The sequence below is a fragment of the Dermacentor andersoni genome, chromosome 1, assembly GCF_023375885.2.
Source record: "Dermacentor andersoni chromosome 1, qqDerAnde1_hic_scaffold, whole genome shotgun sequence".
NCBI classification, from domain to species: domain Eukaryota; kingdom Metazoa; phylum Arthropoda; class Arachnida; order Ixodida; family Ixodidae; genus Dermacentor; species Dermacentor andersoni.
In genome coordinates, this window is record NC_092814.1 from 208,296,917 (window position 1) to 208,313,242 (window position 16,326).

At 41.6% G+C, this 16,326-nt stretch overlaps 1 protein-coding gene across 3 annotated transcripts in view; it reads right to left on the bottom strand.

Moving 5' to 3' along the window:
* Nbr (exonuclease mut-7 homolog) overlaps nucleotides 1–16,326 on the bottom strand; it is a 157,270-nt gene that overhangs the window by 23,151 nt on the left and 117,793 nt on the right. For 2 of the 3 annotated variants that reach the window (XM_050194579.3, XM_050194581.3), the window contains exons 15-16: nucleotides 15,111–15,265; nucleotides 6,159–6,200 (exon numbers count right to left, since the gene is read on the bottom strand). In XM_050194579.3, the coding sequence (XP_050050536.1) occupies nucleotides 6,159–6,200; nucleotides 15,111–15,265 (197 nt within the window). The remainder of the gene's footprint in view (nucleotides 1–6,158; nucleotides 6,201–15,110; nucleotides 15,266–16,326) is intronic. The other variant, XM_050194580.3, reaches the window with a different exon arrangement.

The window sequence follows — 16,326 nt, forward strand, 5'->3', positions numbered from 1 at the left end:
GTACTGTGGACCGAGGTTGCGGAAGTGCTGCCTGCCGTCTCTTCCTTCGTGGACTACGTGGAGAACGACAGAGCGGCACTAACAGCAGCGGGCTGCACAACCGAAGAGATTAACTGCGTTCGCTACGTCTCCAGTAACGATGACAACCCGAAGGAAGACGACTGTGGGTCACCGAACACAGAAGATGACATCGTGTCAAACATTGATGTTTTAGTGCATTTGAACGAAGTCCGCACTTTCATCGCTCGGTGCAATGACGTACCCAATGAGGTACTTCGCAGAGCGGAAGATGTAGACGCATTCCTAATCGTTCGTGCGTGCTGCACGCGCCAGAAGAAAATCACCGATTTCTTCAAATAAAGCAGCTTTGAAACGAGTGAAACATTTTTCCTTGAGAGTATGCCTTTCGGCACACGCGTCTACCGCCAAGGTACGTCATTTTCATTTCTAGGTTTCGCCAGTGGCTTATTTAACCGCAAGTTTTTCATTACGATATTTCAGAATAACGATTTTCGGCGGGCTCGCGTGATTCGTTATATCGAGATTTGACTGCATAGAGTTTCATACAATAATTACTAGAGGGAACTCTGGCGCTAGCGTCTGCGGGAGCTGCAATGAGAGCGGTTGTACCAGCATGGGAATTATGGGAAGTACATGGATTAGCCTATACTTCATCCTTTTGGCTTCAAACGGCTTCGCGACTTTGTAAACTCGTCATTTTCAATAATATACTGCGTAATGAATAACGAAATAAACATTAAAATTTTCGGACGGCAGGATTCCAACACTGGAACTCTAGCACAGAAGCCTGATGTTGAAACCATTAAGACACAGACGCATGTATCGGCCAGCGAATGAAACGCCCTTATGAATTTATCGCGGGCATGCCAGTGGCTTGAGACGCTTGGCGCGTTTCCATTAGGCCACATGGACAAGCTCAATCATTGCAAATAATAGCAATTGTGCGTGTCCGCAGCGTCTTCTGCACTTCGAAGAGTATAGATTGCACTGAAATTTACAATAAGATGTATATCGCGTAATATACAAAGCCACAAGAACGTCTGAATCCACAAGCACGAAGATCAAACAAATCCATGTACTTCCCATCATTCCCATGGTGGTACAACGACTGCAGCGCCAGAGTTCCCTCCGGCAATTATTGTATGAAACTATGTTTGACTGTATGCAAAAGCATTATTTGCAACTTACTGTTTGCTTACGCAGAACAGAAATGCATTCACTGCTGCTACTTTGTTCAAATTCTCTGGAGCAACCGGTGGCACACACAGAGTTGACCAAGTATGGGGTACCCCAAATATAACTGAAGAAGCCATTCAATATCATGAACTATTGCATAAGAGGTCTGTATGCTTTACAGATATCTATGAGCCAACAACAGTTTGGTTATGCAGAACTAAGGTGCATTCACTGGTGCTACTTTGTCAGCCAACATTGTTTATATAGATCAGTTTGCTGAAGCTTGGATCTGGTGTGCATACATTTATATATCAACAAATATATCACATCGTTTGCCAGTTACTTCTGGGTTACCACAAGATAGCGTACTGGGACCACTTATTTTTGAATTTTATTAGTGATGTTGTTAGTGCTATTACTGAACCAGTACAAATTGTTTGTTTGCAGCCTGCATTTTGTTTCACGAGATTGCTTGCCAAGAGGATCAAGAACTTTTGAATACTAACCTTCATAACATTTATTCATGGTGTAAAGAATGGGACATGAAGCTGAATGAAGAAAAAACAGTATACATGCAGATAACAAAAAAAAAAGAGCGGTGGGAGTTTCCCTATAGTCTTCCTACTCATCCTCTCGTTGAAGTAAATGAATGTAAATATTTGGATGTGACAATAACTAACAACCAAAGTTGGAATTCTCATGTCTCAAATGTATGTGCTGCATCATTTTGCAAACTTTGTATTTTTCGTCATAAACTAAAACAAGTGCCCCCAGAAACTAAACTTCATGCATACAAATCACTTATTAGGCCGAAAATGGAATACACATGCACCGTCTGGGATCCACATAATAAACAATATTAATGCACTAGAAATGATTCAGCTGAAAACAGTTAGGCTTATTTTTTCCAAGTACCGTATAACCGACTCGCCAACAACTATCATGAACGATCATGGTATACAGACATTACAACTACGTCGAAAAATTTTAAGGATTAAATTTCTTTTTCTACTCAAAAATAAACTATCGATCCATCCTGCTCCATATGCCCGACCATTAACCACAAGACAAACCCGACATCACTGCTCTGAATCCTTAACTCCCTATCGAACAAGAACTAATGCCTTCAAATTTCCCTTTTTCCCCTGTACGATTGAAGAATGGAATGCACTACCATTATCATTCTTAAACAGCACTGACTCAATTGCTCCAATTAATTTTTGATCTGTTAATTTTGCAACATAGATGTCAGCGTTTTGTTTGTTTTTTTTGGAATGCATGTATGATTATTTTTTGTAATTTTACCACTCCTGCTTGGGCTCGCCAGGGACTGCAGTATGTTGTAAATAAATAAATACATAAATATACAGCGACATACAATGAACAGACATGAAACAACTGGTGTGCTGCTTGAAGTTTTATTCCCTGCGGCTACGCCTGCAGGACCTCCCATTGGAAATACATTCATAACTGCAACATCGACTCTGAAAAATTCTGCTTCAAGGAGTATTGTTCCAGCACAGAGAAGTTGGTTGTGTGAAGGAACCTGGAGCAGGTAAAGTTTTAGAGTAACTTATTGTTATTCATTTAGGTATTGGTTAGTTTTCTGTACTACTTGCAGACGTGATCAGAATTTATGTAAAATTTCTATCCTTGGCGTACCTCACCACATTTCACGTAATAGTTCTGCGGAAACCCGCAAGGAGGAAGGAAGCAATTAATAAAGTGAAAATGAGACATCCACCCAATCGTAGCAATTGCTACAAAGGAAACCCGTACGGGTTCCTCGAAAGAAAAGCCACGCAGTTGAAGAAAAATTCGTCCTGGTCCGGGACTCGAACCCAGGACCTGGAAAGGCGGTGGTCCCGGGTTCAAGTCCCGGACCAGGACGAATTTTTCTTCAACTGCGTGGCTTTTCTTTCGAGGAACCCGTACGGGTTTCCTTTGTAGCAATTGCTACGATTGGGTGGATGTCTCATTTTCCCTTTATTACTCACCACATTTGCATCACTGAAGTGATGCATGGCATTTCTGTAGTGTTTTACCAAGCTCTGTTATTAACAAGCCAAAGAATTGATCGATGCTATGTTTATACTATACTATGCTATACTACTACTATACTGTAGTAGAGACCAGTGAGCCGAACTCTGCATGTACACCTAGACGTGCATACATGGCTTTTTGTTTGACATGTTCATATGGCCACACAGGTGATTCCTTTTCACTCATTTTCAGTTACAAGTTGCCAATTTTCCCAAGCTATAAGTTGTACATGACTGAAATTGCATATGTATGGAATGATACCATACAGCCACCTGAATGTTTTTGCACCCTTTCAAAAAAAGATATCAAACTTAAAAATTCTGCTATTTGATCACCCCTAATGGACAGCCTTTAATTCTGAAATTCTGACATGTAAGGAAGGCCCTAGTAGTGCCCAGGTAATGTTTACCTCTTCCAAGTAATGCACCTGATCAGTGGTAGAACTGTGCATCTGCCCACATGTGACTTCATAAAGATCTGTTGAAAAAGCTTGGCGACAGTGGAAACGGGATATAGCTGACACATAAGTTTGATTATAAAATGTGTTATTTGGCATCTATATGCCAAATGTATAATATATTATAGATGCGCCATTACTGAACACACTACATAGGGGGGCAAACAATTATAAAAACAATTCTCAGTGCGACACAGTGCCCATTGAATGAAAATGCAATATAATGACAAACAAAAAGTAGTAAATTCAACACCTCAGTTTGGTACCAGAAAGCTTTTCACTTGCGACTAGATCTATGCGCCAGGTGTTTTAGTGCACCCATCACATGTCTTTCAAAGGTAGCTTTATAAATAATAAACTCGAAGGTTGAGGATACTATCAGTCCTAACCAAAAGAAACATATGGGGGTCCCCCAGCGCATCACCATGGAAGATATCTCGAAGGTACAGTAAAGGCCCACCCATGTGGAGCGATTTTCTGGTGAAAAGGCAACGGCCAGCTTCCCAACAACATCTGCCTGGAGGCCAGCGGCCAAAACCTAGCTGTACGCTGCCAATCAAGCCGGGCTTGATATTGCCACCAGAGGGGGGTGAGAAGTCCCTAGGAGCCGGCAGAAGGGGTGAACGCAGGTTGGCAGCGCAGACCAATTAAGGCTCAACTGCATCCAACGTCAGGTTGAAATCATGGTGCCGGCCTCCACCTGCTTTTCGTTGCATGTGTGTGCAACACGACTAAGGCACACCGCCGTGTCACCTCGCCAATGCTTGAGGCCGAAATTTTGTCAGGAAAATTTGCTCCATGTGGATTGGCCTTAAGGTGCCTTCAGCATATACAACCCAACTCGCATAAACTTATTGTAAAATAACTCCCCACTACCCCCCCCAAAACATCTATGCTGCAAATTAATGGAGTGAGCATGCTAAAATCACATTTCATTTTATGACCACTGTTGCAGACGCAAGATATACACCAGACTATGCACATGACTTTCATTGGCTTTTTTTACTTTTTCATTGGCTTTTATTTGTAATTGCTTTAAGCTTCGCTTACACCAAGAATCTGGCCTCTCTGACCTACATGCACAAGAACATGTGCATGAATAAATTATTGCCAGGTACTATCACTTACTAGGTCAACATAGCTAACCCCCCCAAAATTCTCAATGACATTTGATGACTTGAGTACAGCCATATTAACAGCAACAAAAAGCAACGGAAACATCAAATGCACCATCAAATTACCTTGCCACATAATGCACCTGTTGCAAATGCAAACTATAATACACAGAAGTCTGTTAAGCATCACTATTTGTAGCATAATCCTTTTAGGCAAGGAACATGCACATTGCGATGAATCGCCAGACTGCCATGTCAGTCTCAAGTGTTTGAAATAATCTTTTTCACATCTTTGTACTCTAGATAATGACGCAAAATCCTTCAGAGAAAACCAGATGCAGTTTGTTTATAAGCATCTTGCTCAGAGTCCCACATTTTCATATATTTACGACAACAGCATAAGAAAATAGACCACAGAGTCTTATATTTGGCTTACTTTTCAGCTTTTCTCTTCCACATTTGGATAAATGAAACAGTCGCGTGTGGAAGCTACACTGACTCCCCCCCCCTCCCCCCCATCTGTTCCAAGAAACCAAAAGTGCTGCCGAAAGCTGCCAAGCTACCAGAGTGCTTGGCACAGTAACACATGTACAGAAGCTCTGCCCTTGTAGCTTTTTCAATGAAACAAAGTTGTCTGCAAGTATAAGTACAACACTACATTACAAAAGGGGTGGGACATTCGCACTGCAACTGGGGCCTCTGGAGATGTTGCTATTCTCGGGTCTTAATCTTGTCTCCTTTGGATGAAAGATCCTAGAAAGCATTAGTGATACATTCAGGGACTCCTGGCCTGCTGAGGCTAGACCTGTGCCAAGCTGAAGATAACTGCAGAGCAGACGAGACACAAGGAAAACTGACAATCTACTGCTACAAACATCCCATGGAAATAGCCTCATAGCAGTAAACAGAAAACTTGACCCCAACTGGGGGACCTGAAGCCACACATTTAAAATGACCACCAGATACTGGGGATCATAGAGAATTTTACGCGGAAAGGTCAGGCAGATCGGTGGTTTTCTGGCCAGAGTAGCACATGATCACAATAAAAGAATGCCATTGAGGCTTCTGTCATGTTGCTTTGGAAGAAGTCAATCATATGTCATTTCATTATGTGCAACTACTAATTGCAACAACTCTCCCATCTTAATGAACAAATTTTATTCCAGCTACTTCTTTAGGTTTTTCTTTTTTTTAATGTGATTACTGTACTGCTGCAAAATCTTGCAAAATCTGCATTCACTGTTCCTCAAATAAAATAAGAATGTGGATGTTGGGATGTAAGTTTTGATGAAGGATAGGCAGCGTTTACCCAGTGGCCTGACCAAAGACCAGTATTTGTCATTTACCTGCTGGAGACAAGGAGGCAGCAGTGTTCCCAGCATGGGTAACTGGAGGGCATAGCAAAATAAAAAAAGGGGCGTGGGGGGTGGAAGGGGGGGGGGGCACCAGGCAGGACCGGAGAGAAAGTGCATTGAGAACTTGCGCATATTAACAGCTCTAGTTAGTCAAAAAAGGCATTCACAAGTGTCACTCAGATATTCCTTTAAGAGAGTTTAACGTCATTAGATCACATCAAGTTGAAGCAGGTTCTTGAGGTAGCAAGGAAGACACCGTACCCAGCCCACAGACCTGATTCAAAGCCATTTAGCGAGCCCTATTGGAACCCTGCTGCTACTAAGTTCTGGATATTTATGAGAGCTGTCACCGATGATGGAATTGAAGATCCACTATAAATGACAGTCTGCTTTTGTCGCACACCAAGTGAACTGTACACATCCCTGACAAAGGCTGTACATGACCTTTCCCTACGGCTGAATGGTTTAGCATTATGTTGCAATAAAGCAAGATTTGAGCGGCCACATGGAATGGACACGAAGAATGTACCCCTTAGACTTCATTCATCATGTTGACAATCTGAATTTTTTCTATGAAAAGGATCAGCAGAATTTAAATATTGGAAAAGCATATCCTAGTTTTTAATCTCATGCTCCACATATCAGAGTAAAAAAAATGTACCTCAGCCAAAAAACTCTGAACATTTAGATTGGACTTCGTTTTAACTTCTCCTCCCAAGGTGCCTGCTGTCTCAGCGAAACATAAAACCGACAGTAGCTCTCAATGTATACTTAAGATGCACAAAAAAGACATGGCAAACATATCAGCTATGGTGTTCTACGCATAGATATGGATACACACAGTCACATAAATTACTGTATGTACCTCACCAAGCTATAAGAGTTCAAGGTGCAAACAGTAAAATGCTTGAAAAGTACAGGAACGTAGCCGAACCATGTATGCACGATTTGCTGTTCACTTCCTCACCCAGGCCTCTACCAGAGCAACCAGCAGCAGGCATTGTTACTACACGTGGTAGTCACCCATTAACACAACTTTGCCCCAAAACCAAACAAGGAACAGGGCAAATGAAAGAAAACATTTACAGCAAACAGCTGTCTTTGCCGTGCTTGGAACCAATCCTGCCTGCTTTCAGTCAATGCACAGTAACTGTTCACGATTGCCTCATCATGCTATTGTGCGTTAGGCACCCTCAAACCAGAATTAAGGTGAAGGAGGTTGTGCAATACTAGCGACACAAAAAGAAGCAGAAGTGAAAAAAAAGTTTTAATAATATGAACAGAAAGATGTGCAGTACGGCTGTCGCACAGTGCAGTGCTGCAACGATGCACGAGGCAGTTGAAACATGAAACAAGGTGAGGAAGCAACAATATTGGTACCCATATGCAGTGAAGATGAGCAGCTAATGGATGTTGTGCACTTTAGATTGGGTTGCAAGTTGGAGGTGGGACTAGCTTTGCAAATTACTTAATACTAGTACATGTTCTCCACAAGTGTCACTTTTCAAATGCGTTGCACACTGTGCATTCAGCAAATGCTAGAAGTGCATACATTACAGAAGATGCACACAGAAGATGTAAGTGAATACTAACTTGAATTGATGCAAGTGAAAGTGAGTTTGAACATGAATGCTAATGACTGCAAGTGGTCATAGGTGTACAAGTGAGTTCTCCTTGTAAGGCATACCTTTCCTACAAGTACACTTTCATCCACTATATTGCTATGCAGGTTGGTCACTGCTTACATGCACCAACTGCTTGCAGTAGCAAGTTGAGAAAATGAGCGAGGGAAACAGGTCAGCAGTGGAACAGTTTATTTCGCTTTACGTGTGCAAAAATGATAACTGTGGCTAGATGGAAGATGCAAATATGTCTGAACAGGGAACAGCAAGCGGACCACTCAAACCCTCGAGGACCATTGGACAGCTCAAAGCAAAACAGAAAGGAATGCAATAGGTGTCGTAAGCATTTGATCAACCCTACATTCAATTAGGAGCTCTAGGTGTGAATGAATGGTTTTACTTCCAACAACACTCATCAAACAACTAAATGATGTGCACAACCAAACATCACCACCCCTGTCACACGGGATACATAGTGAAGCACTTGAATGTGCATTAGCTTATAGCACTATATATCAACACTTCCAAGCAGGAACAAACAACTAACCAGCACTGTAATGCTTCTTCACAACGTGTGTTCTTAACAGCAAGTCTGCACATAACCAACACAAAAGACTACAGCACTGGAGGTGTATGCACTTCTGGAGCATGTAATATAACAATGCATAACAATGCACACAAACAACTAACATTGGTACAGGGTTTATCTCTCAAGCCAATCGTGCACTAGGAACAATGGGAGCATCAGGGGACCTGGACTGGTTTTTAATCTACCTTGAATTTTAGGTGAAGATATCTGCTTCTAAGAATCCATGCACTCGTGACAAAATGCAATCAGTATCCAAGATTCCCATGTGAACTTTCAACATTGGAACCAAAAGCTAAAATATTTTATTTAAACTTCAAAACTTTAAAAATGCGACTTTCACTTAATAGCTCACTGGATTCAATTCCGCCAACTACTCATGCAGCCACCATATCGTCTTTTTGTGCACAGCTGTTTGCGCTGCCTTAAAGGGGGCCTTGAACCACTTTTTATTGAAGAGTAGAAAGGCATTTGAAGTGAAAATAGGCTATTCCAGAAATTTCCGCCGCAAAAGGTGCTTCAATGCGTTCAGCAGAAGCGGAGTTATTGGCACTCAAACACAGCCTATGCTGTGCTCCCGTTCCTTCTTCAATGCCTTGCACTGCGAAGGTTACGGCACAATGGGGCATGCCCACAACGTTTCGCCTTCTAACTGTCACCGTGGGGCACAGTTCTATTTTATTTTGGATGTTAACATAGACGCCACGACTTCCGCCTTTGGTGCCTACGACATGCTAAACATAAGCCAAATGCGGTTGTCCTCAGCGAGCCGCAGTGCGCTTAGCCAGTGGACTCGTGGCAGCACCCCTTGACAGTCGCAATATCTAAGCCATGTAGCTGACCGCAGCTTGATGTCAGGTATCGGGCAAGAGCAGCCGTTTAAGGGAATGACGAAACAGTGCGTCTAGAAGACAGTGAGGACAGGGCCTTCTGTTGAAAAGGGAGTGTGGAAGAAAGACGACTTTGCGATCCGCTTGCGAGCTCCACGCACTGTGTACGACAGCAAAACTTGGCAGAGGTGTTCACAGCAACATACGCTACCTGCGGACTATGTTATTTCACCAAGCCCGAGGGCTGGTTTAGGACCCCTTTAGCCACACCTGTTTGAAATTCTTTTTCTGGATAGATATACTTTACGTTCTGCAGGTGATATGTATTATGTAGAGGGAAGTGCAATACCTTGCTTTCAAGGTTAGCCACTGTTACAACTATGAAAGGCATATAATTCCTCTTTCTACGCCCTGCTTCCATCTTGTATGCTCCAAGATTCCAGACACTACTGATGCTATATGTTAGGAGAAAAGGTACAGAAAGAGACCATCAAAGCCAGCTTCATTAAGGATCCCCGAGGCATGCATCCAGTTAATATAGAGATTTAGATTACAGGACACAAATGGCTTGTGTTCCACTTGCATATGCTAACAACTTGGGTTCTTGTGAACACAAGCCACTTGCACCACCCATTATAAAACTACCTATAGAATGAAATGTGATAGCATGGAGCCTAACCAGTACAGCTGCATTGATGGAATGAAATGATTAACGGCACAAAAACAAAATAACATTTCTGCTACATGAAGAAGATTACTGGTATGTACATAACTTTTGTTGCAAATTTTGTCAGGAAAATTGCCAAGAAGAACTAAATAAACAAGCTGGTGCTGAACGGCAGGCACATCAATGCCAACTTCCACCACTAAACGAACTTGACAGGAGCTTGTGCAGTGTATTTTCCAGCAAGTGTAATATTGTCCCGATCACTACAGCAAATATGAAATAGATAAGTTCACACCAAACTATCTTTGCTCTAACTAGTATTAGCATGTGCAAACAAAATGTACAGTATGTCAAAAGTTTACAGCTCAGTGCACATGTGACAGAGTGGAACTTCTATCCCCACTGCTAGAAATCTCTGGAGGGAGAGCAGAACGTTCATCACCTACACCACTCAACACTGCTGTCCCAAAGCATGGCCCAACAGTCACCCTAGACGTGCCCTGAAATTGACACTAACACTTCACAAGTTCTTAAGCACTTCTATGAGCAAGAACAGCCTCCTAACATTGAAGTGTTTTATGCTCCAGGTAAATTTAACATGCCTGTTTACCGTGTGACAGGGAGGGGTCCAGCAAAAATGTTAATCCAAAAAAAGTTTGCTTTGAAGCCAGCAAAAGAGCCCTTGAAACAACTTTTCTGTGGGCATTTTTGCATGGATAAGACAACTATGACACTGCAGGTGTACGCAAGTATTGAGAAAGGCTGTGTGCCCCACAAGAGGGTAAAGGAAACCACTTTAGTGCTCATAGCTCCTTTACAAAAGTACTTTCAAATGGTCACTACAAACAGGGTCAGGTCTACAATAGATGAAAGCTGAAATTAAGTCGCGTCGAGTACAAAGAACTTCTCCAGAAGTCAACAATAACAAACTTCTGAACTGCAAAGGAATGAACAGTCCCTAGGAGTCCTAGATGCTCACTGACAGGTACAATTCGGTGCCCATTACTACACTCAAGAGGGCAGCGACTTTGTAGATTCTTTCCACTCTATTACATGCCACTCTTACCATTCACCGTTTACGGCTGGCTGATCCCACTGACAACACGGGCGGAGCGACACTCCGACTGCTCATGAAGCACATAAAAACATCAGAAAAGGCATCGCTACAAAATCGTGACCCAGGTCCTGTCAAAATTTGTGACGTGGATTAACTTGTAGAGGAGGCAAGTAGAAAAGTAATGCATCACACAGATTCAGTCCAAGAACTCCCCTCTTTAACTGGATTCCCATACATATGGATATGCACCAATCACAAGTTCACCCCACTGCTTCCTACTTCAGAATTGCTGGACAGTTGCGATGTGAACCAAATACAAAATCAAGAGCTGAAAATGAACTGCAGTCTTAAGCCCTACAGCAAGCGAAAGTTGTGTGAAATTTGTCTGTGCTTTGTTTGTACTTTCACATTTTATACGCTTGAAATCTGAAATTCCATAAAATAAAGGGTATATCAACATTTTATAAGAAATACACCTACCAGCCTGTGAAATGACAGAAAAGTAGCCCACTTCTGCTCTTTTGTTACACCTTGTGCACTGATACACTATTTGGCCCAGAACTCTTATGGCCTGGAAGTAGCACCCACTTGCAATACAAAAAATGTGTGCATGTCTAATACTGTCATCAGAATTAACTGCAAATACATGCTAAAAAAATTGCATGTGCGAAAACTGCGATTGATAGGTTTAAGCTTTCTGTAAATAATTTATACCTAGTAACAGACTGAAAAAGCTGCCACAAAATACCCTCAAGATGAAAATGTTCTGCAGACACTGCCAAATGTTGGCTTTCTGCTCTCAAACCAAGCCACGACTAGGTTTTCTAGCAAACAGTGCGCAAGTCAATGGAACATGTCTGTAGAGCTAATTTGCAGCTCTCTGAGGAATTTGTTACCAGCCCCTTAAACACCGAACATGCATTTCAGTGATGTGTGCCTGCAACTCATATGGCCTTTCAGCGACCTTATATAGCACACGAATTTTGCTGATAACAGTGATGAGAATGTTCTGTATTAATATGTGTCTCCCAATAGCAACAATTTTATAAGTCCTACTAATCTCAATAATTCCAGCTGAAGTGGAGACTATAAATGACCTTCAGTAACTGCAAACATATTACTGGTCAGATTTGTTATAGGCAAAGAACTACCATGGTAAAATAGTCGCTGGCATCTGCTAGCAGTTCAATACATCCAGCTAGGCAAAACACATTTGACCAGTGTCAGAAAAAGAGTCAGCCATATGTATAACAATGTCTTTCTAAACACAATGAGGAGTAGAGGACTTGTAAGCATCAATAGGTGCCATTGAAATATATCAGCTCAGTGCTACATAACATGTTTGCAAGGCCCACATTCCACTGCAGCACTGTTGTACCAATCGTCTTAATCAAAGCAACAACAATATGACAGCAAATTGATGTGATATCCAGTCAAAGTTGTCTACAGTTCTCATTCAAAGATCCTGAAGAGCTCCAGCATTATAATACAAGCTTTTTGGCAGCACTATCATATCAGTAAAAAGAAAATGTGTTTACGTGGAACAAACAGCAAAATTAACAGGGGAATGCTTACAAAACCGAGGGAATTGCAGACTAGTCTACCATTATCATAATGTCACTGCTTTTAGTTTTTAGGTTCAAACCTAATATTAAGTGGTAAGAGGCACAAAATCATGTGGAAGCTATGGCCAATAACACATGTAGCCACATACAGGCCAGACCAAACTCAGCGCGAACGTGTATGCACGTAGCCAGCTCTCTGTACAGCACCAGCTATAGACACTTGCGGAAGCACAGTCAATGCAGTGCGCAGACGCAATGAGCATGAAGAGCAGTACTGCCTACTGCAGAGTCAGGCACTGCCTAACCTGCAGAAAAGGAAAATATGCACACACATACCAACGTCAATATGCCTCCATTCATCTATAATGGACACACACAAAACAAATGAATTCTGAAATGAATAGATGGTAACAAAAAAGTTGAGCAGAATGAGTTGCACGTGGTACCAAAATCCCTCTGCTGTATGTCAGGCAACATCCAGTTCTGAAGTACATAATAATGCAAGCAGCACACCCTTTGTGTCTGCACAGTGAATTGGCAATGCTTCCACAAGTGCCAGCAGCCACTGCAGGCAAAGCGCAAGCCACACGGTCATGTGTTCCAGCTAGGTTTGGTCCCCTACATGCATACTGTGCATCTTACTGTGTTGTCTATGCTTTGGAAGCTGATGCCTTGTGCGGAAGTGGAAAGCGCACTGCTGTGGCACACGTAAATGCACAGTGCATACAAATTTTTCACTGCAAGACATGGCAGTAACAAGGCGTCATTTGGCATTCAAGCCCTTAGGAGTCGTAATAATGTGATATTGGGACTTTTACCATTGCAAGCATTGCCAATGCATCTCTTCTGTACCCAAATGCATGCCAGACTGACTTCAGTCATCGTGCAATGACACCCTGGATTATGTACATGACACTATGCAGCTATAATGCAATAATACGTGCTAAAAAAGTTCATACAATTGCACAGATTAGCAAAAAACAACAAAGCAATTAAGCCTTCCTTAGTTGTGTGGCCAACTTGAGTCAGGACAGAGGAACTCTGGTGAGTTTACCTCTTAAGGATGCTGATGGCATGAATATTTGTACAATCAGTATGAAGTGCATAAAAGCAGCCAAAGACTGCAAGAATGGTGTTCACAAACAGCACTGTAACTAGAAATACATACTGCTCTTAAGCTGTGCACAGGATCTCACATTATCACTGCGAACAAAATACTGAACGGGATGTGTCCATAAATTGAACCCCAGTAATATGTATATATAGCAGATGGTCAAATGAGCTAAGAATACTTTTAGCTGCAGGGATATTGGTTGTACTGATGATTCCTTTTTATTTCTGTGAAGTTCGCCAGTGAAAACTAAAGCCCTCTGACAGTTGCATGAATGAACAGTGTTCAAGCTAAACAATCTTCAAGGGACTGGTCCATACTGATGTTTAAAAAATTTGCAGATTAGTGCAAGGCTGATTTTTCAGACTCAAGAAATAACTCATCAAGAATAATTACTAATAATGCACCAAGTGCAAGAGCAACATATGCGCAAACAAGACATGGCAACTAGTAATTAAGTGCACACAATGGCAGGATTCCTAACACAAGCGTAGTATAATGAATGTTACAACTAAAAGAACTACTACCTAACTGTTTGAGATAATGCATACCATACAGCCATGCTTTTTATTGGTGCTTAGTAACCACATCACAGCAATTTTTGTGCACCCTTTGTCTTTGAAGTGAACATACTACTAATTACGTCAGTTCCACTCAGCCACATAAGGTGTTCACAAAAAAATGCAATGCTGCATGTTACGACTATTGATCTTGCAGAAGCAAACCAGTTGCCACCATCTACCTTTAGGGTGCCAATAACGTAACATACAGGATATATACATACAATATCTTTAAGAAAGAACTCAAACTCAACATTGACAACAGAAAAAGAGCATGTTCCTTCACTACCAAATCATCCTAGTTGAGCTAAGATTTGATGCAGTAAGCACTGCTAGTACTCGGATTTTTCTAGAATTCAACGACAGGAACCCCCAAAAACACTTTCCTATTTGTACTCATCAGTGGCACTTTGTTCTATTAGCCAAGTGTTGATGAAAAAAAAGTGAAAAGGTCCAGCTTCTCATTCATGGCAGCATACAACGCAGCCCGTAAAAGTTGTTAGGCTGCCATTGTCAATTTTTAGTATGAGAAAAGGGGAGGTAGGCATAACTGCACTTGCAAGACAACAATTTTTAGAAAGCCCCATTGCAGCCAGTTATGTGCAAATCTGAGCTTGCATAATATGCACACTGCACTCTGAACATTCTCTATTGGAAATAAATATTAGAACATAGCAAAAGTAGGAAACATGACCACATACCAACAAACATTGACTTTATTAAATCCTTTTGCTCTGAGCTGCATGTCTGATCATGCCAGTCTGGTGTGGTCAGTCATGCCAACTTAAATAGAAAAGTAAATGCTCTTGAAATGGGAACAAACAACACAGACAAACAAAGGGACACACTGTGCAATGATCTTGCTGTAAAGTTCTGGCAGTATCAGGCGAGAGGAAAATGCTAGCGTTTGCCAGAGTTAGCCTTGCGGCCATTTCGCCTGTATACCTGAGATTTGTACTTCCGTGACCTGTCTTGGCGCAGCTGAGTTCCTCCCTTGCCATCTTTTGCCTCCTCGATAAGATCTCGCAAGTTCAATTGTTCAGCTTCAGCCCTCTTGTAAAGCTCTTCGTAGACTTGAAGCAAGCAGAAGGCATCCAGTGCTGTTGGGAAAACACAGGTTCAAGTGTTAATTTCACATCAAAGAAAACTAAAACTTGTTCACAATTACTTATGACCATGGAAATTTGTACAAAAAACAGAGATAATAAAAACTAAAAATGGAAAAAGTAGAAAAGAATTAGTACAATGATTAATTACTAATTGTCTTGCTGAACTTTCTACAAATGAAAACTCCCTCCGCCACATCAAGAACACTTTTATGTCTTTGCATAAAGGGGGGACGCGCGCTGTTGAGATATTTACTGTATTTTATGCCGAAACATGAATGCAGGCTTCTTTTTTTTTATAGTTTTTCATGCTGGTTTAAAAGGTGCAATAAATTTTCTTGTATGTCATTTAGTTCAGAAAATAGATGAAGCTGCCACACTATTGTTTCTGGATACAATAGGAAAAAAACTGCTCAGCAGATAGCTAATGTTGAATGAGTAGACACTAGAACATACAGTAAATGCATTCTAGAACTGGTGCAGCACAACATACAAAGGAAGAAACAAGCCGAGCCGGCCAGATAAAGGAACAGAGCGCTGACTTCCAACTGGTTGATTAGCGAGTTGCACGAAATATATACCTACAAGAAAGCATCAGGACAAGTCGTCACAACACTTCACAAAACGTCACACCGATGGAAGGCTACACCATCATGGGTCACAGAACGCGCAATTTCGTCATGCAAGGTTAAACTGAAGTGTTGCGACGACTTGTCCTGATGCTTTCTTGTAGGCATATATTTCGTGCAACTCGCTAATAAACCAGTTGGAAGTCAGTGCTCTGTTCCTTTATCTGGCCACCAACTTGGCTTGTTTCTTCCTTTGTATGTTGCGCTGCACCAGTTCTAGAATGCAATACCAACTCGCCCAATCCTCAACCCCAGTAAATGCAGTGCTGGAAGCAGTTTTCAAATCAAATCATAATTAGTCATTCTGCAGATGATGAAAGTTCAGTCTTGTACAATGGCTACCTTGAAGAAAAAAAATCATATTTAAAATATATTGGCAGAAAATGAGAAATATGCTCCCAGCACTATTTAGTGTACAAGTTGGGT